The sequence below is a fragment of the Anabrus simplex genome, chromosome 5, assembly GCF_040414725.1.
Source record: "Anabrus simplex isolate iqAnaSimp1 chromosome 5, ASM4041472v1, whole genome shotgun sequence".
Classification (NCBI taxonomy): Eukaryota; Metazoa; Arthropoda; class Insecta; order Orthoptera; family Tettigoniidae; genus Anabrus; species Anabrus simplex.
In genome coordinates, this window is record NC_090269.1 from 436,624,449 (window position 1) to 436,650,267 (window position 25,819).

A 25,819-nucleotide genomic window follows, 5' to 3' on the forward strand; every position below is an offset into this window, starting at 1 on the left:
TCACTCAGAATGTCGGACAGTTCCGATCCCGAGGAGAATGAAAACCGGAGCAGTTAGTGCAACTGTACGGAGTTGTGCCGTGGGCTACACGTCCACAGACTGATTCGAACAACGAGATACCATATGTCAGAATCGCTGGCATTGATAGCATTGCATCATAACAATAAGTTGTTACCTTGACTTTCTCTGGTAACACTGGCAACTTGAAAGAGACAATGAAGGCACCAGTGGGAACGTCTTCACCGTTGACCTTGCGCGTGATGCGCCGGACGTGTGTCACGCTACGGTTCTTCATGTCTTCATCAACTTATCGTCAGTGTTCAAAATAAGGTCGCGATGAAAGATGACTCCGCGAACCAGATTCAAGGACTTGTGCTCCTCCCCTTTGACGGGGATTTCGCCAAAGTGGTCACACTGAAGCAGCTGATTAGCCTGCACTGCGGTACGAGTCTTCAAAAGTAAACTACCGTTGCGCATTTTCTTGAGGTCCTCAAATTCGCCGTAGACGCTTTCAATGTGTCTACTAAAAAGGATCGACTTTACCAGCTTAAAATTCTGCCCATCGGTTCTGGTAGCGACCAGAAACCTAGGGAAGCTCGATCACACGCACATCAAAATTTTGAAATGGTCTACTACTGACCCTCGGAAAAATAATAAAAAATAAAGAGGGTACCACGGCCTCATGACCCATTAAGTCGCCTTCTACGACAGGCAGGGATTACCTGTAAATGTATTCAGCCCCTCTCATACACAGGAGGTCCAACACATTATACAAAACCGCAATCCATATCCGCGCGTAGGTAGCTCCTTTTAGTCGCGTCTTACGACAGGCAGGGAATACCGTGGGTCTATTCTAAAAGTGCGTCCCTCACCCGCAGGGGGTAGTGTGTTTGGTCCGCGAGAGGTATTTTATTTCCCTCAAGTCCGCAGAAAGCTGGTTAGGACCCCCCTATCCGCAACTGGGTCGCGCCACGTGGCAGTATAAACTCTCTCCCTGCTACGCCAGCGTAGTAGGTTCGTGGCCACAACACATTATCCTACACTTTTCCTATTAAAGCAAGGTACCACAAGGTAGCCCAATGTCACCACTTTGGTATGTCCTGTTTTTATTAATATTATTCAACCTTGATGTCAGTTTGCTGAACACAAAAATATACAAGCTATAGAATCCAATAATAGATCCTTGCCATCCGGTCACCAAACTATTTTAAATGAACTCAAATAATGGCTCAATCTCTGACAAATCGAAATTAATATAAGCAAAAAGGTTTATAATAGATATTGTTCTACTCACAAACGCTATTTAACCCTAAATAATAATCAAACCTTTGCTGAAACCACCGTTCTTACCTACCTGGGCGGCACAACGTTCCAAAATAATCTACAATGGAATGTAAGTTTGGACAAATTTTATAAAAAGGCATCACACAGGATTCACCTCCTCCGCTGACTGTTAGATCAAACCTGGGGATTAAAAGTTACCCAAATCATTAACACGTCACAAAGACTTTCTTCGACCTGTTATCACGTACGCCTCATTATCCTGGATCTCCGCCTCCGTTATCGAATACATAAGACATACCGCCATGCTACCCGACTAGCTTAACGACTCAGGATTCAACAAGCTTTATACGTTCCCTACTCATCTACTCTCTATTTGCCTTCTCTATTTACAAAACCGGTTCCCTGAAACATAAACTTTTCGAAGCACTTAGCTCTTAGCCTCTCAACACTGCCATTCTTACAAACCAACCAACACATACCACCAAGCACCTCTTCCCACCTCCAAGTCAGCCCATATACAAATATAAAATCAAAATGGAATTGTGGACAACTGCAGATCACACATTTCTGGGCAAGGTTCGCCTTGTTATTTTTGCTTCCCTCAGAAATTATGACAACTTGGCTTTTAAATATAATATATTTTGGGGGATGTTCCACCATTCAACGCGTTCTCAAATATATTAAATTTATTTAGCGAAGACCGGTTTCGACTCACTTGGAGTCATCATCAGATCTTGTTGAATATCAAGTCAAGGGAAAGCTGATAACAGTCTTCATTAGGTTTGCCTACATGCGTCTCGATTGGTTGACATAAGATTTCATAACAAAGTTATTAACATAATGGCGATTGCCTAAAACATATCAATGTGTTGTAAAAGATAGTGAAAAATTATGCTCACAATGACATGGAACATTTTGCACTTGGTACTGTCGTGTGTTGGTAGAACACGGAGCAGACTGTCGGTCTTGTTACAATCAATTTGATATATGTGAATCAGTTAAAATAAAAACTAATGAAAAATTATATAGATATTGACTGAAGACACTTGGCACTTCTTGGTTCTGGATTGAAAATACTACCGAGTGTTTGTGGAACACTGAACAGACTTGTTGGTCATGTTTCAACCTACTTGAAAAAGATGACAGTTTGTTGAAATATACACACTGAATTGTACGTATACATGATAAGCAATACTTGTAACTTAAGAACGTTCCTGGTTCTGGTTTAAACTGTCGTGTGTTCGTGGAACACAGAACAGATCTGTTGGTCTTGTTTCAGTCTACTGGAAACATATGCACTAGTTCAAAATATGCACATTGAAATGAAACTAATACATAGGCATGAAACACGTGGCACTTTAAGAATGTTCTTGGATTTGGTTTAAAAATACCGTTGTATGTTGGTATAAATCGGAACAAACGTATCAGTCTTGCCACAATCATCTTGAAACCACGTGAACCTTTTGAAACAAAACTTAATGACTAATTATACCACACAATCACACGAATCGTTTAGTAATTTAGTTAAGTTCTTGGATCTGGGCTGAAACACTGCACGCGTGTTTGAAGAACGCGGCATAGACTTGTTGGACTTGTTTCATCTACTTGGAGAAATGAATCATTCGAAATGTATACACTGAATTGAGACGCTTGGAATTTTAATAAAGTTCTTGGATCTGATTTAAAATTATTGCTGTGTGTTTGTAGAACACAGAACATAATTTTCTATCCTGTTTCAATCAGCTTGAATGTAAAATACAGTGTATAACAAAAAAGACGCATCAGAAAGGAATTGTCCGATGACGATAAAAGTCGGTGAATTTGAGGAACACACATAGAAAAACAAACGATCAAAAGTGCAGAACAATCGAATGATTTATTGCATAGTTAGAGGGTTACAAAATGAGGACGTCGATAAAGTGTTGGTCCACCCCTGGCCTGGATGCAAGCTGTAACTCGACGTGGCATAGACTGATAAAAGTCCCGGATGGTGTCCTGCGGTATTTTGTACCTTTGGTCTCCAAATGTTGGGCTAAATCGGCGACATTCCGGGATGTTCGCAATCGCCTTCCCATGACGTCCCAAATGTGCTCTATGGGAGAGAGATCAGGCGACCGAGCTGGCCAAGGAAGAATAGGGCAAGCTTGAAGACAGTTCATAGCAACACGTGCCGTGTGCGGCCGGGCATTATCCTGTTGGAAAGTAAAGCCTGGATATCGCTGAAGGAACGGTAACACAACCTTCCGTAGAATGTCATCAACATACAGCTGAGTTGTCAGTGTGCCAGGCTACCAGAGAGGTCCGGCTAACAAAGGAGATGGCACCCCAGATCATCATCCCATGTTGTGGGGCTGTGTGGCGTGCGATAGTCAAGGCAGGATCCCCACGCTGGCCTGGACGTCTCCAAACACGTCTGCGGTTGTCATCAGGGCAACGCTGGAAACGGGACTTGTCACTAAAGACTACACGCCCCCAGTCAGCGCAGTTCCACGTTGTTCGAGCGCGGCATCACTGTAATCTGGCTTGACGGTGAACAGGCGTGAGTGGTAAGCGGCGTAATGTTCAGTCGTCTCTTGATGGTCATGCTGGACATATGTTTGCGGGTCACACGCTGAATCGTTGATAGCGACTCCGGTTCTGTGACAGCTGTTCTGACAATCGCTCTGTCTGCCCGTGCTCTTGTGGTCCTCGGTCGACCACTGTCGTCCTGACGCTGATGCCTGCCGGTGCTGACCCACGCTTGCCAGCATCGTCTGATCGCCGCATCACTTCGACCCAAATGTCCAGCGACAGCTCGATTCGACAAACCAGCTTCTTTCAATCCGATCGCACGACCTCTTTCATACTTTGACACCTGCTCGTAATGAGCACGAATCCTTCGACGTGGCATTCTTACAGCCGACGTTGAGATATCGCAGTCGAATTCAACAGCTACTTTGAGCATAAGCTTCACAATCGCACCTTATATAGCCTGATGCATGCGCAGTTCGGATGCGCCGGATCTCCCGCTATTCATTCATTGGACACGAAACTTTAATCATTTGCTTGTTCGGTCCCAATTTCTTCGCAAACGCAGTTTCCTTACAATCGGACAACGCCTTCACGGTGCGTCGTTTTCTTTGTTATAGGCTAGAGTGTACTTAAAATGAAATAGATATGGCAATGAAACATTCAATAAATATAGAAACTGCTTGTTCTAGTTTACGTAATCTTCCAGTCAAACATAACAGACATTCAGCCATAGGTCTACACATGCACGAATCCAATCACACATTTTCCTACATAGACAACGACCTACAAATAACTGAAATAATGGAAAAGGGGCCCCTACTCAATATCAAAGAAATGTTTTACATATCGTTAGACCAACAAGTTAATTTTAATCATAATCTGACCGAATCCACCGAAAAAAACATTATTTACGAGGCCATTCATCCCATCATCATCAAGACATATTTAGGCAGAACGGCTCGACACCGAATCACTTCCCCTCTCTCGCACACCTCCTCCACGTCAAAACAAGCCACCACCCTTCCCCCACCTCTCCCCGCCGCCACTCCTAGTCAACATATGCACCACACACGTACAAGAACAGTTGAACAAATCGCAACCCACTCTTCTAATGGGAGGTCAGCGCGAGCGAGAACAAGTTGAGTAATTTATATAAATAACATTTTACAATTAAACTCGAACACACACAACAGTTTCTCATTTCTTTTTTTGTTTCTCTTCAGACATCCACCTTTAATGCACGGTTCCTAGGCCCAGGCCATGCCATCATTAATTCTACATCAACAACAATAGCAGACGACAGTTTCAACTTCATAAGTAAGTGCTCCCTAACGAAGGATGTTCCCCAGATCTTCAGCCATTTTAAATCTATCTATTATTCGTAATATCAGATCACCATAAAACCATACTATACAAAGGCACTGCAATAGTACGTAAAATAGAACAAGCAATTTCTATATTTGTTAAATGTTTCATTGTCAAACGTATTTCATTTCAACTATTTCATATATTCAAGCTGATGGAAATAGGACCAAAAATTATGTTCCGTGTTCCACAAACACACGGCAATAATTTTAAATCAGATCCAAGAACTTTCTTAAAACACCAAGCGTTTCAAGTCAATGTACATTTTTCTAATGGTTAATTTTTCCAACTAAATGAAACAAGTCCAACCAGGCTATTCCGCGTTCTTCAAATGCACGTGCAGTGTTTCAACCCAGATCCAAGAACTTTCGTACATTACCGAACGTTTCCTGTGATTGTGTGGTATAATTAGCAATTAAGATTTGTTTCAAAAGGTTCACGTGTTTTCAAGATGATTGTGGCGAGACTGATAAGTTTGTTCCAAGTTATACAAAAATACGACAGTATTTTTAAACCCAAATCCAAGAACATTCTTAAAATGCCACGTGTTTCATATCATAATATGTGTTTCATGTCGATGTGTACATTTTGTATATTTTCAACCGGCGCATATATTTCCAGTGGATTGAAACAAAACTAACAGATCTGTTCCCTGTACCATGAACACAAGACAGTTTAAACCAGAACATTGTTAAGTTCCAAGCCCTGCATGGCATGTGTACGTTACAACTGAATGTGTATATTTCATCTAGTTCACATTTTTTCAAGTAGGTTGAAACATGACCAACAAGTCTGTTCAGTGATCCACAAACACTCGGTAGTATTTTCAATCCAGAACCAAGGAGTGCCAAGCGTCTTCACTCAATATGTGTATCATTTTTCATTAGTTTTTATTTTAACTGATTCACATATTTTCAAGTGGAGCCTCCGTGGCTCAGACGGCAGCGCGTCGGCCTCTCACCGCTGGATACCGTGGTTCAAATCTCGGTCACTCCATGTGAGATTTGTGCTGGACTAAGCGTAGGCGGGACAGGTTTTTCTCCGGGTACTCCGGTTTTCCCTGTCATCTTTCATTCCAGCAACACTCTCCATTCTCATTTCATAGCATCTATCAGTCATTACTAAATCACTTTGGGAGTGGCGACCCCATCGTACTAATAGCCTATATCTGTTTCATTCATTCCATTCCTGACCCAGTCAATGACTGGAAAACAGGTTGTAGGTTTTCATTTTTTTCACATATTTTCAAATTGATTGTAACAAGACCGAGAGTCTGCTCCGTGTTCTACCAACACACGACAGTACCAAGATCTTTCTTGAAGTGCAAAATGTTCCATGTCATTGTGAGCTTAACCCTCCATTGCTACTATTGGGTCTGAGAGACCCGTGGCGTTATTCAGTCTTGTTTTTGAACATGTTGGCAACAGTGGACAATGTTCATCTGTCTTCTAGCTTCTTATGTTATTGTTGTTAATAGTTTGGTAGTGCGCGCCAGCCGTGATGTTACCCTCCAGCTTTGTTTCAATAGTTTAGGGCTCCACAGACCCAACGGTAGCAAGCAGGTAAGTAAAGCACGGGTTCGCTAGACCCAGGGTAGTAATGTTGTATGCAGTTTTACTTCGCGCTTGTGTGTTTCTTTACCACAGTACGAGCACAAATCATGGCCCATAACCTCAGTCTCTATGTATATTACAGGAAACATGGATGAAACGGAACGTTTACGTATTCTTGAGATGCTGGATGGGCTGAATGACGCTGAGGGTACCGATCTTATGGAATCAGATGAAGATTCTGACGCTGATCCCGATTTTCAGATATGCAGTGAACATGACAGAGAGAGTGAGGAAAGTGGAAGTGAAGATAACGCAGCAGAAAGTAGTGATAATTTATTTCTTGGAAAAGACAGAGTGACGAAGTGGAAAAAAGAGATGCCCAATCCTTGCGTTAGAACCAGATCACATAATATTATCTCACATATTCCTGGCGTGAAAGGAATTGCTAAAACAGTGAATTCCCCTTATGATATTTTGCACCTTTTTATTACGGATGACATATTGACTGAAATGACCAGGTGTACCAACATCTACATCAAATATACTATTCGGAGATATTCGTCTGCTCATTCTTTCGTCCGAGAGACGGACATTGATAAAATTAGAGCTTTATTGCGACTATTATATTTAGGTGGGGTTTTCAAGGCAGGACGAGTGAATGCGGAAGAATTTTAGGACAATGATGGTACAGGCTTGGAAATATTTCAGGTAACAATGACATTACAGAGATTCCGCTTTCTCGTGCAATCGCTGCGGTTCGATGAAAGGGGAACAAGAGAAGAAAGAAAGAAGCTCGATAAACTAGCCCCAATATGCCATATTTTTGAGCTATTTAACTCCAACTGTAAATACCATTACTGTTTGGGAGAGTATGTAACCGTGGACGAAATGCTTGTTGCATTCAGAGGCCGATGCTCCTTCAGGATGTTCATGCCCTCAAAACCAGCCAAATATGGCATTAAGGTCTTCAATTGAACGGATGCGAGGACAGGGTATAGCTGCAATTTAGAAGTGTACGTGGGTGAACAACCAGACGGACCATTTAGTATCAGCAATAAAGCAGATGACTTAGTGATACGACTAACTTCAAGGAACGTTACAATGGACAACTGGTTTACGAGCTACAAATTAGGAAACACATTGTTGACAGACTACAAACTGACAATTTTGGAAACTGTAAGAAAGAACAAGAAAGAAATCCCACCCGAATTCAGCAACACTAGAGGGCGGTAATGCTTTAGTAGTACTTTTGGATTCCAAAAAGACTGCACAATTGTCAGCTATGTGCCGAAGAAGAATAAGTGTGTGATTTTAATGAGTATCATGCACCACGATGCCAAAATTGACGAGAGCACAGGCAACACTAAGAAGCCTGAGATGATTACCCTCTACAATGCTACAAAAGGTGGAGTGGACGTAGTCGACCAAATGAGTGCCTTATATGATGTAGCGAGGACAACAAATCATTGGCCACTTGCTCTGTTCTTCTGCATATTGAACATTGCTGCCATCAACAGCCTGATAATATATAAATCTAACAGTCAGAAAGACATAAACAGAAGAAGCTTTCTGAAGTCTCTTGGAAAGGAACTTCTGGGAAACCATTTGCAGAAGAGAAGTGACAACAAACACATTGCTTCAACAACAAGAAAACGAGCCAGATCACTGATGGGCTAAGAAGAACGCGAAAAGGAGAAAGTGGTAAGCAATGATCATCCAAAGAAAGGAAGGTGCTACTTGTGTAGAGAGTGCCTACAGTAACAATTGTGACAGGTTTTCATTCTTTAGATTCTCCTCAGTGATATTCACAATGTTTTCTGATGTCTTTAGAACTGATGAGTGTGAGGGACTAAATTGCATACGCAGTATGCCACTAAATTTTTTAAACAAGTATACGAAACATTTAGTAGTGTAAATTAGCAATTTTATTCTGTAAATGATAAATATAGTAATCATAAACCAAAACAGAATATTTCTTAACTCTATATAAATATGTTAATTAAATATCCTGAATCGTAGTTTCTTGTTATTCCCATACAAAATGGGTAGTATGCCAACTGGGTCTGTCAGACCCAGAGTAGCAATAGAGTTACATTTTCATACAGTAGCAACGCAGGATTAATTTGTCCCTATGTTTTACAAACCATTGATATTTTTTTAGGCAATCACCATTATGTGTATAATTTTATTATGATGGCTTATGTCAATCAATCGAGATATGCGTAGGCAAACCGAATTATGATTATTATCATATTCCCCTTGATGTCATATTCTACAAAACTGATGATAACTCAAAGGTAGTCGAAACCAGTCTTCACTTAATCAATTTAATATATTTTTAGAACGTTTTGAATGGTGGAACATCCCTTAAACTCTATTATATTAGTTATACGTCAGCACGGAAATGAAAATCATAACCTATGATAACTTAGCTTATTCACATGGAGAAGAACTGGTTAATAATTTTATGTCATCGATTGTATACCTACATTTAAAATACATGTAAATGTATTTGTTCCTCCAGAGGAAGGTTCTTCCACACTCTTTGCAAATATAATCCGGAGTGCGTTGTTTCATGGTAGATATTTCAAATACAGAGAGAGGCAATAAGAGATGAACCAGTCTTTTTAGTTTAATACTATCGAGTGTTTGTGGAAAACTGAACAGACTTGTTGGTCATGTTTCATTCTACTTGAAAAAAATATGAACTAGATGAAATATGCACATTCAATTGTAATGTACACATGGCACGCAATGCTTGGAACTTAACAATGTTCTTAGTTCTGTTTTAAACTGTCGTGTGTTCATGGAACAGGGCACAGATCTGTTGGTTTTGTTTCAATCTACTGGAAACATCTGGATTGTATTTCTGACGATGTGTTTTACAAACGCGGAATAAAGGATTTTTAAATTTATTTTCATAAAATGTGTGAAATTAGCACAAAACCATAACAAAAACAAATATTTCTAAATGTAATCAGACTAAGAGTTAATTTGTTAGACTGATGGCACGCTCCCCTGGTGGGGAGAAAGAAGTAACTGTTAAACTAAAAAGACAGGTTCATATCTTTTGCCTCTCTCTGTCATTAAAATATCTACCATGAAACAACTCACTCCGGATTATATTTGCAAAGAGTGTGGAAGAACCTCCCTCTGGAGGAACAACAACAGACGTCATGAGATGTCTTGTAGAACAATTTTTCGGTGCAAACACGGTAGAAGTCTGTGCTAGAACCCTTCCAAGGGCAAACATCATGAAGAAGCTTGTAGTGTAGCTTCATCGAGAAAAACGTTTAAACAGGTCAAACGTATTCCAGCAGATGATTAATTTGTAAATGGTAAACCACTACAAAATATATCAAACTCTACTTCATTGTCTAGATTTACAAGTTCTATTCCTGTGATCACATCTCAAGGGGAAGAGAAGCAATAAAGAAGACGAAGGAAAACGATCAATGGTATTCTGACACCAGTGTTTTTAATTCTACTTCATTGCATAAGCCTAATACAGCTTCTATCACAGTTCAAACATCTAAAGAGCAGCAGAATGAGTTACAAAATGGAGAAGGCGATGAAAAAGAAGACGAGCAAGAAGATCTCAATGCCCTTTTGCCAACAACCCAGGTCGAATACTGCTTTCTACATATTAACACTCTGCACATAGTCTGAAGTGTTAACAACAAGCCTCTGTTACTTTATGTAGATGGAAGATCGCAACCTACACGTAGAACGCTTGTAACTGCTAAGAGCCGATCAAGATTGTCGTTACACAAAGTATGAAGCAGAGATTATAGAAATAGGGCAACATTGTGTGGGTATTATTGAGTAATAGTTTTTACAGTACAGTCAGAAAAGTACCTTCACAAACCTATGCTTTTTCTGTAGCTTACAGCACACTATAACGTTGCAAGCTCTTTAATAACCTCCATCGTTTTGGATGTTAACTCCAACTGTATGTATAGAGAAGGTCTCAAGCCTGGGTAAAACAAGAGAGACACCCTAAATAGTAGGCTAACTAAAATAGTAGTTTGGGGAGAAGTATAAAATTTAATTCTTGTATAACAGCATTAGTAGTCATTCTATCAACAAATGCTACATAACTAAAGGAGTAAAACAGAATATTTCTAATCATTTTTGTCCGAACATGAGTTTTTGAGTTTTCATACTATACACAGATATACATGAATTTAAACTTTTACTGAGGTGTAAGAAAATAGTTGCATACAATATTTAAAAACTAGCTCTTTAATCCATGCTCATTAGCTACTGCTCATTGCTGACGAACATGCAGTTTCCAAAAGGCTTAATCCCCATCTAGGCAGATTTTCAAGATTAATGGGTGTTTGGACCATATTTAGAATTAGATAACATCTTCCCAGCCTATAGACTATACACAAACTTGATATGCTACTAATTTTTTAACTTCATTTCTGAATATCATTGTTAGATAAGTCTTTCAGGCTTATGGCCATGCAGTTTTCAAGACTCAAAAGGCCTGAGCTACTTAGGCTAAATAATTCTACAGAGATGTGAAATGATGCTATGTTTCAACATCACCTCTGTCTAGTGATCCTTAGATCAGCCCTTCAGGACGATGACAGTGCAGTTTTCAAGACCCGAAAGTCAAGTGCTCATCTCCTTGAGCTCCTCAGCCTAAGTTAGTCTACAATTACAATTAAATAAACTTTTAATGTCAAGTTTATTTATTGTAATTCTCAGTTCAATACGGACAAAAATGAAATGTCTTACGTTAACTAAGATAGCCTATACAGACTGATAGCCATCTTTCAGCATATTCTTTGAGTTCGGAACCCAAAACTTTAATCTTTAAGTGATATAAACATTATGGTATGCAAGTAGAAGTCTCTAAATTTCAAATCCATACACTCAAAAAGTTAAAACTAACAAGTGAGTGAGTCTGTGGTCGCTCAGCCCTGAGACCCTGAGATCGACCTCCATTATGTCCATATAAGGAACTCAAACATGTTAGTCCTTACACCACCTCCCTAGCCCCATATAAACAATGTATAGTCACCATCTTATACAGAACTACAAGTTCAGCTCCCAGTCCCTCAGGGTGCCCTCGATTATGCCCCATCAGTATTAAACCTAACACCATCTCCCTAGTCCCTTAAGTGAAAGATGTAGCCACCATCTTGTTCCAAGCTCAGCATCAAGTCCCTGTCGCTGCCTTCCAATTGTATGCCCCTATAAGTAAAAATATGTATTAATCCTTACGCCATCTCCCTAGCCCCATTAGTACAATATGTAATGACCATCTTATTTCAAGTTCAGCTCAGAGCCCCAATATCACCCTGCAATGTTACATCTCTGCAAGTAAAGCATACATATTAAACCTTACACAATGTCCCTAGTCCCGTTAGCACAATGTGTGGCCACCATCTTGTTTCAAGTTCAGCTCTGTGTCCCAAGATCACCCTCCAATATTACGCCTCCATGCGTAAAGCATATGTATTAATCCTTACACATTGTCCCTAGTCTCATTAGTACAATGTTTAGGCGACATTTTGTTCAGATGTCAGCTCCGAGGGAGGTAATGCTTCTGCGAATTGCACTAAGATAATTGGAGGTATGTTGTCTAGGTCGGGAGCAATATTTTGAAGGCTGTTAATTACCTTAATCTCTGTGAAGTAAACGTAGGAGAGGGAGAGTGGTAATGGCTGAGCTGTGTTTGGGTACATATTAGTACTTTTCCCTGGATCATTATTGCCCCCTGTAAATTTTTCATTGAATGTCGAGGCAGTGGCCTTGGGGGAGGCAACTATTTTGGTTAGATTATAATGTGTATTTGCTGATTTGTCATGTTTACGATTACGGTATTAACGCATGTTTTTGCTGTTGTTATGAATCTTGTTAAATATTTTTTGCATGCTTTGTGGATGACTTTCTTGGTTGTATTGTATTTATATTTCTCCCACATAAGTTTGCCTGTGTCCTGTTTCAATTTCCTGTATAGCATATTCCTTTTGCGCATCATTTTGACCATTTCTTTTGTGATCTATGAAGAGCTTTCCTTAGTAAGGATAGGTAGATGGCATCTTAGAATTTATGATAGCAGTTCCCAGCGGGCTTTCTTGTTGTTATAGACTACTCTATTAAAGTTGTTACTGGTGGTTTCTTTCATCTTATGGTAGCTGTCACTGCTAGGTGTTCAAAGAAACAGAGAATTACTTCTGTCTGCTGTAATGAGGATAGGAGATAAGTAAGGCCAAGAGTCTTCATTATATGAGTTGGGGCAGTAATTAATTGTTCAATGAACGCGTCCTAGAATGATACAACGAATGTTGCTGCTAAATGGACTGATGGGAATAGGCAGGATGTAAGGGCAATAATGCTGCCAGAATATTTCCAAGATAAAATCACCGGAATTCTAGATACTTTTGAATCAATGTTTTATATTTTCTACACGGCTTAGAGACAGTAGTAATATCTCGTTGGTGTCACCGGGAGGATTTCCGAGCTCAGTGCATGGAACCCAAAAGGAACTTTCTTCCACCAGCGTTTTCAGAATAAATATTCAAAACGTCGCAACGGACCAGCCGCCTGCGAAATATTCTGCTCTCTCCATTCAAGAATAATTTCACTCGATGTCTGACCAACGAAACGAAGTAATAGCACGCTTATATAGGTGGTGAAGTGAGTCCAGAAGTTACTCGAAGAAAAATACGTAAGCGTGACGTGACAGCGGAGCAGCAGCGTTGCAGGGGAACAGGCCAGTTAGTGAGCAAGTAGATGGTGAGAATATGGCAGCAGTAGAATGTGATGAAACAGATGTGGTTCCCCTCCATTTCTGTAGCCTTGTACTCGGAAATGGTGGCAATTGTTTGCGTAACAAATGCAAAGTACTTCTATGTTTGAACTACTATATGCTCCACCATTTTCTGTGAAAAGAAGCACTGAAATATGTCTAAAACCGCTGGTTCATCATGAATCACATCGAATGTCATACCCCATGAAATGTCATCCAAACTGTGTATTACAGGACTAAACATATTACCCGTGCGCCATTGAAATAAATCAGGTTAGGAACAAATTCCTTTCCAGGTGTGCCGAGCTGGTACTTGAGGACTGTAATCACTGATATCTGAGTACTCACCTTCCGATCCTAGAGTATTCACAGTTCGAACTCAGAAGGAACGCGCCGTCCGCTACTTGAAGCCATTTTCACAAACCCTGGAGACAGGTGTTTTGCGGGACTGCCAACCTAGGTTGCGCACTGAGCTCAGTGCATTACTTCAGATATTTGACCGCAGATAGTGTTAGAATGAAGTCTTCGTTTTAACTGATCATCCATTATGCTGCTAAAAGATGTAGCTTGTTGCCACTCAAGTTTGAAAAACAAAGGAAACTCCAAAGGCATATATTTTTTCTTTTCAGTAATTTACCTAAAGTTAGCGACGAGATATCTCGGGCATAGCAGTGTAAGGGTCAAACACGACACAAACTCGGAGAACTTGTATCACTACACTGCTGCTTGCCCCCATTTTGAACTATTTTCTCGTTATTTTGTTGTGATGAGCAGCAGATTTAAATATTTGAGAATAACACACTTGCAAAACCAAACCTTAGATTCCTTTACTTTCATCCAAAAGAGCCAGACAAGAGGAAGTGTTGCCAACATGTCTATTCCAAAATATATTTTCAACCTGCCTCAACACTGAGGATGCCGAGGCCAACCTGTCGCTTTGAATCAGGTCCCACTTTTGTTTCTCTTTTACTCACTTAATTTAACCCCAACAGGATGCATTTCACAAATGGGTTGCTTACCTGTTACTCATGAGCATATTTCAGTTTTATTGATTTGATACTTCTTGGAATATTATGATGAGTGAGCGCATAGATGCCAACATTTAGAAATAAAAAATAAGACTTTTAATTCTCGGACTTTAATTCTCGGACATATACATAATAATAATAATAATAATAATAATAATAATAATAATAATAATAATAATAATAATAATAATATCACACTGACACATACAACAAAATGGATAATAGTTTATTCTTTAGACTGTAAAATGAATGGAAATTTAATTTTATAGCTAACTCTGAACACTTGGAGGTAACTTTTATGTTCTTTGAAACATAACATGAAGAGAAAATACCAGAAACTGTCCCTGAAACACATTCAAATCATTACAATTATGATGTAAGAATGAACGCAAATTCACTGAAATACGCAACACTACAGCACACAAAAGGGATCAGTACGTCTCATACATTATTAACATACAACTTTGACAGGCGAGAAGCACAGAACCGCAAGAAAAAACACGTTGCCTACAATTCCAACGAAATTATGCACAGGAACTATGTCAACAGTATGCGAACCACAAAATGACAAACTCATTCTTTCATCCCGATTAACTAAGTTGCCAGCGCGTGCGAGCCTCTTGCTCGTAAGTAAGACGATTTCCATCCCAAAACTCCAGCTGGGAAGCGCACACGCTGCTGCAGGAAGCAGGATACGTGATTCATGAAGGTGACGGACAATACACTCTCGAAATAAAGCATCCAATAAGTACGCTTGAAAATGAGGGAGCGTAAATTAGACTAGCACATAAAAATGTATCCTTTATCCTAGGGGAAGAGAATTGACCTACTAGAGGTTACAATGGTAATAAATAGGAAGAAATAGAAAAAATCTGAAAATCGCAAGACGAGTTAAAAAACGGAAAGTTTCTGGGTAAATCGGAAGGGTTGACAGGTATGTGTGAGTGGCATTTTGCATTTCTACCATATATTGCCCTTGATCACCACAGAGATCAACTACTACATACAGGGTCAGATGTGAGAACATGGATTGTAGAACAGCAACAGGAGGTCAAGTTAAATGTCACAGAGCAATAGAGACTTAAATTCAGACAAATTTCTCCACACTGCATGGAGCAGTGTTTATAATAAAGTGACACAGGTGAAGAAGAATAAACCAAATACAGATGATGGAATATAACACACCAGCCTATGAGGAGTTTCAGCCACTGGACACCAAGATCAGAGTTTCAAAGATCAGAATAAATTTTGAGTATGTGAAGCTAATTTAGTATATCAGGACATGGTCATCTAACTGCAAATAATCAGGCTTTAAAATAAAAGAAAGATTCCAGGCAAGTGTCTGTTGTTATTCTTCCATCTGAAACAATTTTTAAAAATATCTACCTAATAACACCAAGATAAAAATCTATTATGTCATCACAGGAGCCACTGTGTTCTATGACTTTGAAAGTTAACAAACCACAGAAAGCGACAGTAAATAAATAATCAGAGAAAGAAGATATTTTCGAAGTGACACTAATGAAAGAAATTGTGGTTCGATAGAAGAGTGCAGAGATGTACAGATACATGGAAGGAGACAGAATATTGCCAAATTCAAGACAACTTGAGTTACTGGACTGTTCATGTTACAAGAATGGCCAACAGCAAAGTCATGGTCAACCTGAAAACCCAGGAACACCTATTAAATTATATAGAATATTAATAATCATTGTACTCGCTCAGATACCGAGCAGTGCAATCTAGGCAACCTGCTGATCACTAGATACTATGGGCTGAGTTATTTTGATTTTCTGAAATTTCCTCATGATCCACGATCGAACCAACAAGATTGAACCATGTGTGAAGCAGAGTTGACGGAATTTGAGAATGATCTGGTTGGACCTGTGCTTGCTTTGAACCCACAAAATTTGGATATGGAGGTCCGCACTCCACCACTTGTCTGCAGAGGGAGATACTGAACACATAAATATCAAATTCCATATTGTCGAGGGTTAGGGGTGTAAAATCTAATTAAGCTAAACTGTACTTACTTGTCTTCTTCTTTGAAAGAGGCGACCAGCGGACAAACTATGTGTTCATCCACGCATATTTCATCCTTAATACCGGTAGTAAGCTGTAAGGAACAAATATGCAAAGCAAAGTAAGAAATGTAGAGTAAACATTTATAAATAGACATGACATAGCTGACAAAATAAATTTCATAATTGCACAATAAAAATATCAATATATTCTCCCAATGTAGAAAGGAAAAAACAAACAAGTGTCAAGTCATAATTACATGAAGAACAGGAACAAGAAAAGGGACTCATAATAGGATAAAGAGGACAGCACTGGAAGAGAGAGCAAAAGAAGAAGGAAAGCTTGAAGGACAAGTATAATCTCCACATCTCTTGTCTTCTCTCCTGACAACATCCTGTCATTGTGTTCTTCCTATTATTTGTTCTTAAATGACTGGTCACTTGTTTGTTTGTTGGTTCCCACAAATGGCTCTTATTGTCAAACAGGCATAGATTGCATCTTAACCTGAGAAAGGCCAATCTCCTGCCTACCATATCCAAGTACATTCAACAAATGGTCAGTTGCTGGACTTTTCATTGACTCTAGACAATCTCAAGGCTTTACCAACATAGACTTACAACATTTACATTCAGATTTTTAAAGCTATTTTTCTATGGATAGCAAGTACACCACAATCCCGGAAGCCCCGGAGTTGATTCACGGACAAATCAGGGATTATTACCAGAGTCTGACGGCCGGTTGCTGGTCCTGTCAGACTACATGAGAACAATGAAGGTGTTAATTGAGAGAGAGGTGGAGTCCTTAGTCTAAAAGCTGAGAATAAAGGCCCAGAAAATTTGTTGTGCTCATCACACATAAACTGCAGACCATCAGAGGTCGCTCAGCAGGATAATGCACATCAGAGCTGTAGCACCATGGGTTTTGGTATGATCATTAAAGGACTGTTCAGACAGTTGTAAACTTCCTAATATATTCCCTAAATATGAACAGAAGAACCTAACATTTTTTTAAATTATCGTTCAACTGACATAGTCTATACTTGACTTGGTATGCAATGTTAGATTAATGTTATCACTCATATTAAAAAAAGAGAAACCTTACATTTTGCTGGGGGATGAACATTGCTCATGTCTGTAGGTATAACCCTTAATTGCCCTACATGTGACCCCCGGGTGGTGCTAAACGAACAATAGTGATCAGGCAGTCAGACTATCCTTGTGATCTCCAGGCTATCTAACACGAAAATGAAAAATCATGATACAAAAAGTTCTTTTCAGAACCAACAACAAGCTAACAGAAAGTGTATAGGACCTACACAACTAAATCTAGAGGGCTTAAGTATATCCAAGTGCCAATATTTTTCAAAAAAATATATGTGGTTGTCATTCAGGAAACTCATATTGCAAATGAAGAACAACTGCAATTAAGAGGGCGAATACCAGGATATGATATAATCGGCGCAATATAACACCATGCATATGGTGTAGCGACCTATGTGCGGAGTACCATTGATAATGTTTCACTGTTGAAAGCTAACATCGATGACAACGTTCATCCACTTGTCATAATGATCGGTGGGACCATCGTTACAAACGGACATAAGCCTCCAGTCTCTGCATGGCCACCTCAAGCCATTCAAGTGGATGACCATCCTGCTGTCTGTAGAGGCGATTTGAATAGCCATCCTGAACAATGGAAGTATGCGACCACTGATGTCAATGGAGAAACTCTCATGAGTTGGGCTGAGGAACGTAACATCCATCTTGTGTTCGATGCTAAAGATAGAGGCACATTTAGATCAGCTGCATGGAAACAGGAATATAACCCGGACCTGGTTTTTGTATCCGGTGACAACAACTACCGGTCTTTGTGTGCTACGCAGAAAGTTCTTCCAGCTTTCCCGCACAGTCAACACCGCCCAGTTTATCTTGAAGTTGGAATGCAGATTCCTCTAGTGACTTCATATCCTCAACCACGCTGGAACTTCAAAAAAGCGGACTGGAAATCCTTCTCAGAAGAACTAGATAAATGTGTCCGATGGATACCCCAAACAAGTGACAATTATGAGAGATTTGTAGGAGCTGCAATTCCATAGCAAGAAGCACATTTCAAAAGATTTCTTAGGAAGGAATATGTTCGTGAATGGACTGAGACAAGTGAAAAGCTGTACCAAGAGTTCTTGGCTAGTAGTTAACAAGAAATTGCAGAAGAATTAATGACAATGCTCAGAAGGAAAAGAGGGTTGAAACTATGGAATTTATGAAATCCGGTAAATCCAGCAGTAAAGCTTGGTCACTCCTCAAAAAACCCGGAGGAGGTATCCTAATTGCTCACGGAAGTCAAACTATCACCACAAAAATGGTTGCTACCCATATAGTTTGTATGTCTCGAACAGCTAGAGACAGAATACACACAATATATATTAAGAAAGAGCTGGCCAAACTAAAAGCCACAAGTAATTCTGGTTCAGAATATACTAGACTTTTCACCACCAGGGACATTGATACAACTCTGACAGATTTCAAAAGCCCTAAGGCACCAGGTTTTAACAGAATACATCCCGAAATTGTGGCAAACACACTCGACTTTGGATATCCAAGCTAGACACTAATATTGTTCAGACTTGCAAGCTACCACGTTTGTTTAAATTGACAAAGATCATTGCCATATTGTAGCCTGGGAAACCCAGTGACAGACCAGGCAGCTATAGACCTATCGCACTGTTCAGTATATGCTAGAAGTTAACTGAGAGACTAATCCTGAACAGAATCGCCTCGAAAGTGCTTGAGGTAATTCCCATAGAACAAGCGGGGTTCAGACCACAACGGAGTTGCACGCACCACCACCTGCATTGAGGCAGGGCTACTGAATCGCCAAAAAACATCTGTGGCATTCATAGACATTAAGACAGCTGATGACAATGTTTGGAGAGAGGGTGTTATTTACAAACTATTTCAGGTTGTACGATATTGGCTCGTTTGTAAGCAACATGTTGAGTGATAGAAGTTTCCAGGTCATCATTGGCAGTAAAATCAGCAAACCAAGTAAATGAAATAATGGACTTCCTGAAGGATCAATTAATCTTATTTAGCCTGTATATATCAGATTTACCCCACACAACATCCATGAAGTTTGAATATGCTGATGATTGGGCAATTGCTGCTGGAGATCCATGTTTCGAGAGAACAGAAGAGATGATGACAAATGATCTCTCTGTTCTTGGAGACTACTTCCAAAAATGGAGACTTCAACCAAGTACAACTAAGACCGAAGTTGCTTGTTTCTACCTGAACAATCAAAAGGCAACAAGGGAACTTTCTGTTTACCTTAATACCACGCTCCTTCGCCGTAACAGACATCCCTAATATTTGGGTGTAACACTGGACAGAACACTCCCATTCAAAGAAGATCTACGAACGACTGCTGCCAACAACATCCTGGAGAAATTATGCGGTACGTCTTGGGGTGCCAGTGCAACTACTCTCTGTTGCTCAGCTTTAGGTTTAGTTTATTCTGTCGCTGAGTATTGTGCCCCGGTGTGCATAAACAGTACTCATGTAAGATTAATAGATGTAAAACTGAAAAACACCATGCGCATGACTACAAGAACAATGGCTCCCTATTCTCAGGCACATTACTCCACATCATTTGTGGCGATACAACATTCTAACAAGACGATATCAGAAGATCCAGACCAACAAACAACTACCTGTTCATAGTGACGTAGCCAATCTACGTGTGAAACGATTACGTTCAAGACATCCACCTATCTGCACAGCGGAGAACCTCGTAGCTAACAAATTCAATCTGGCTGAGAGATGGTCTCATGATTGGAAATTGTTTGCCCCTACAGAGAGTTTAGAAATGCCCTGCATAACTGAGATGGTGCCAAGCTTCATTCAAACCAGAAAGAACTGGTCAAAAATCTCCTGTACAAGTTGAGGAAAATACCTTCACCCTGCTGCGAGTGTGATGCTGTAAGACAGAATGACCGGCATGTAGTTCAAGAACGCCCACAAACATCTTACACTGCTGAATTTAGAGACTTCTTCCTAAGGACACCACAGGCACTATAATACATTTGTAATCTTGATGTAGAATTAAAAATAATTTTCATGTTTGCCATATGACAAATATATATAACACTTTGCTTACTCACAAGTGAACTTTCAACTGTTGTAACAAAGGTAGAAGGATTCAATTTAGTTAGCTGTCATAGAGCATTTCACCAAATGAGCACTGGTCAAATGAATCCATCAGTCTAAACCTTACTAATGAAATTAGAAGGAGCAAAACTAATGACATATACTTTCAAGCTAACAACAAGCAAAAAGTAAAGCCGAGAATTACAGGCCAGTCAGTTTGACATGCATTGCATGCAAGCCTCGCGAAAACATTCTCACTGATTATATTAGACATGTTTGCGAAATCAATAACTGGTTGATAGAAGGCAGTTTTGGTTTAGGAAAGGTTATTCAACTGAAGCTCAACTTGTAGTATTCCAGCAAGATATAGCAGATACCCTGGATTCAGGAGGTCAAATGGACTGTATCGTGATCGACCTACCTACGGCATTTGATAGGGTAGATAATGAGACACGACCGGCAAAAGTGATTGCAATTAGATTAGAAAAAATAGTGGCTGAATTGGTGGCTATATTTCTAGAAAATAGAACTCAGAGAATTAGAGTAGAGGAAGCTTTATCTGCCCGTGTAAAAATTAAGAGGGGATTTCCTCAGGGCAGTATTATTGGACCTTTATGTTCTCTAATATATATTGCACCCATAATCGAATGAGCCTAATGGAAATGTTAGTTTAATTATTGAAATTCGCATATGTGAACACTGCAAAGGCAGGGAAAAGCCAGCAGTCTCACAAATACCACCCAGGAGCCGTGTTGGCTGGAGGTACATCCGTCAAATATGCTTTAAGTCACGAACAGGAAATAGCTAACTAAAAGCCTCCGTCTAATAAAGTTTTATTGCGCCGAAGTGTGCAGACCTTGTATCTGGTTTCTCACGGGAAACCGGCAATATGAAATGTGCCCATCCCTAGTGTGCGACAGAGAAGAAAGAAATACCTGTCACCCCTCGGCAGAAGGTGGTTCAATCCAAGCTTGGAGGAGCGGCAAAATTTCAGCCAATCACAATTTACGAAATTTAAGTGTCATGTCCTAGCGGGAATCTGTATCCAGTTTTCCGTGATCTAGTGCCGAAAGTAATTGTGGAATACAGTGTCCTGACTTGCAAATAATATTTAACGAATATTTCACGCAAATACGTAGTTAATTATTTCTCAAAACATAAGTTTTCAACATTGTTTGGAAGAGTGGTTGCGCCCAGAGAGCGGAGTGTCATGGCGGCAAGGCGCCATGTTCCCAGTGTAAATAGGCCCTATGACGCTTTTCAATTTAAAAATTAAACTGCGATCATTTCTGATAACGGAATGCAACACTCAAAGCAAACCAAATTTTAGAGTATTTAGAGTGCATTTCCGAACATCTTAACTTACGGACAAGTGTAAAAACAATCCAAAGTACCGAGTGCAGCGCCGAGAGACGACTTAACACTTGTGTGAGTAAAGACTTAGGCTAGCAAAGAACACTTAGGGAGAACTCAAAAATAATATCAGATTTTAGGAATCAGTCAAACAATTATCCTAGCAAAATGACAGTTGTAGCTGTTTTACGAACTTTTCATAAATGAACATTTAATGCAATGAGGCTGGCGGACCACAGAGACGGACAATGGAAGTTTGTTTAATCTGTAATTATACAACTTTTCTTAGCTCACAATTAGCTTGCACGTTACGATTATAATGAAGAAGTATTATTTTGGAAGACGGTATTTTCATAAACATTTCTCCATATCTTACATGGGAACATTACAATTAAACGTGAACAGTCGATAATATGATTTCATCTGAGACTTTGGGGGCAAACATTAGGTGAGCTAATTGCAGGGTTAGACTTTGTTTACTACTGGAGCTTAACGGTACAAGGACTAGTATCCACTTTCGTTTGTCAGAGAGAGGTCGATGCCTGCTAAAATCCCTTGTGTAAACAAGCGATAGAAGGAGGGTGCTGAACAGAGACGACCAGCAGGAGAATCGCCAGGTAGATCTTTTCTTAAAGTGCACGTCAACTCATCGAGAGCTATTGCAGTGTAATTTATGTTTATCTTCATGTCATTGTTAAAAGGCGTGTGAAATAATCTTACGTGTGCAACGCAAACATGAGAATGGATCCAATTCGTGTGCATAAAGTGTTGATTAGCTTCCGCAAGATGAAGATGGAATAAAATCATGTAGCGGGGACTGTGAGGATTCAGCCCACCTTCCAGCACAAAGGTAATGTGAGCATATTATAATCATGTAACAATTTACTTGAGGGCTATGAACAATCAGTGGTCAAATTTAGGGTAGCGATTTCTGTAGGTTTAATAAAATTAAATTTTACGTACCGGATGGTGTAATTATATTCTTCGATGTTATTTGTAGTTAGAGTTGGATGTGACACCAGGACAATAATATCTGACGACTCGGGATGTGAATGCCATGGTGTCATGATGATAATAATAAATATAATAATCTAATAATCGTATTTTTCTTGGTGACCTTCTCTCACGCATTTCTGGATAAATTTTTGATATGAGTTACCATTTTTCAGTCGTGAATCTAAATATTTCTGTAGATTACGCCCTGTACCAGTTCTAATTTTTTAACATACAATAATATGGTGTGTTGGTGATATTTTGATTCTGTGGACGCTGCCGAGTTGTTTTGGGATTTTTTAACTAATTGTAATGATAGCGCATACAATTTTATTATTCATTTTGCATTATCACATTTTTAGATGATCGTTTCTCGTTGGACATCTTACCTGTTATTTGCGGTATTGTGTTTATTTCGTATATAAATACTTATATTTTTTGTGTACGTGGATTCACATTTTCGACAACTGGGTATTTGACAGGCAAATCTTGTTGTTACAGTCAATAAATAAGGACAGGGAAACCATTGCAGGTCAAATCTGATAATCCGTGGCATGAAATGTGGAAATAAGATGACATAGATGAACAATGAGATGGTAGTGCCCCTGATGATAACAATAGAAAAATGGAGAATATGAAGCTTGAGGACCATGTTGTATTATGGTGTCGTAATAAATGAATGCGTACGACACAATGTATTAATAATGATTGGCCCGTATTCAAATGAGCGAAGCTATATTGGCAAATAAGTGCCACTTTGAGAATAATGAGATGAATGTGAATTGAGAGGTAAACAATTTAACTAGGATAGTTAAATCTTCGACGATATATGTGACATTTGCAGGTAGAAGGCTTACATATTTATAAATTTTCCAGGGATGAATAGAACACTCGGAAATATGCAAATCAAAGACCAAGTTGAAACATGGAACGGACTGACCAAGCAATGTGAGAAATTTTGAAAGTCAATCATAACTGACATGTAATATTCCTAGTTAGAATCCTTAAAAGTTGTGAGAGGTCATGCCCAGACATTTCCGTCTGACATCACGAGATTGCCATCAAATTCACCCTATTGTTACTTTAAATCTGTTTGGTTACGAATTTTTCTGCAGCTTGATCTGTGCGTATTTTTATTTAAATTCTGATAGGCAGTGATCACGTCCTTTTTATCGTGATTTTCTTTTAACGGTTTCTTTCTGCTTTGCGCGGATATTTTATTTTTGGTCACCGTGTTTTAATATTTTTTATGTAGTGACAGACGGTATGTGAAAGATTGTTCATGATTTAAATGATGTAAATAAGATAGGAGTTGTTAGGTTATTTTTGAATTTATTTGTTTTCTTTTGGAGCACTGTGATTACTCCGTTGTCATGTACATTTTGTAAATAAATTTCATTGTGTTAGGTTAGCAAGACCACAGATCGTTCTTAGCCAATGTCAAAATAAACATTTATGCTCTAGGACATCGTAAATCACAAAACTTTGAACCCCACTACAAAAGTTAAATTAAGTAAATGGTTCTATCCTTGATTAAAAAAAAGTTGTGTCATAAGTGCCATAAAATACGCAGACAAGATGGAATCTGCCTCCATCGATGGTGATGCCATATAATTTTAATAATTCACTGTGAAAATACAGACAGCGGCAAGGTAAAATAAATTAATTTGTAAAAGGGTCGAATTCATTTAATACGGTAAAACTGAGGCACTTGGCCTAACTTGTTCTAGTTCATTTCTAAAATGTCCCGGCTATCACAGCCAGTAATGTGTAAATTAATTAAATAAGTAGCTATTCGTCATCAACGTGTGATTTGATAACTTTTCTTGGTTCAGCCAATGTTTATTCAATTTTGTGGCTAAGAAATAGTAAGGTGGTGAGATACCGTGTTCATGGTGATTGTACACAATTATATTTTAGAGTTGGGCAGTTATCAACTTAACTGAACTTAGTGTAATCAAGTCTAGGACATCCACATTATGAAATCATTTAATTAATTAATTATTTAATGTTACGCAAGTCCAGTTATTTGGGATACGATTTAAGTGCATTTCATGTGCCTTATTTAAATGCTGAATATTAATGAACCTGTAGTCTGTTGTGGTTGTATCTCGTATATAAGAGATACCAGTTCGATGGTAATGAGTATTATTATTAAAATTTATTGACTTTCAGTCAAATTCATTTAGGCAGATGTTTTATTTTGTTGAGGAGATTTTGGTATGGTGATATTTTCAAGTAACCTTATTGATTTTAATTTGATTTAACTTCTTTTTATTCTACACATTTTTCCGACTTTGTTCAATAAACTATTTTTATTATTCCAATTTAATTCAGTCTCTGGGTACTGTCATTTTGGTAGTTTAGTGACCCCTCGTCTTTCACTTCCTCATCCCCGATTGTGTGTGGCCTGTCAACCCCGAGGAAAGCTGAAGGACGTAAACATCCCTGAGAAGATAAGAGTCTACATGAGCGGTAGGTATTAGGTAAATGTCATTTGTCTACAGGAGCAGCCGGCGCATCAATTGAGAAAGAAGACTACCGCATCGGAGGCCTTGAAAAGGGCGCAATATATATCAATGATATGTGTAAAGAAGTGGAATCAGAGATAAGGCATTTAGCAGATGACGTTATTCTGTACAGAGTAATAAATAAGTTACACGATTGTGAACAACTGTAAAATAATCTCCATTATTATTATTATTATTATTATTATTATTATTATTATTATCGTATGGCATTTACAAGCATAATCTGTAAAAATATACAATTAACATACACATTAAAATATAGAGG

General features: G+C 39.1%; 1 protein-coding gene across 1 annotated transcript in view; it reads right to left on the bottom strand.

Moving 5' to 3' along the window:
• Positions 1-25,819, bottom strand: part of LOC136874620 (zinc finger protein 239-like) — a 100,028-nt gene that overhangs the window by 54,071 nt on the left and 20,138 nt on the right. The window contains exon 3 of the mRNA XM_067148251.2: positions 16,544-16,626. Coding sequence (XP_067004352.2) covers positions 16,544-16,626 — 83 coding nt within the window. The remainder of the gene's footprint in view (positions 1-16,543; positions 16,627-25,819) is intronic.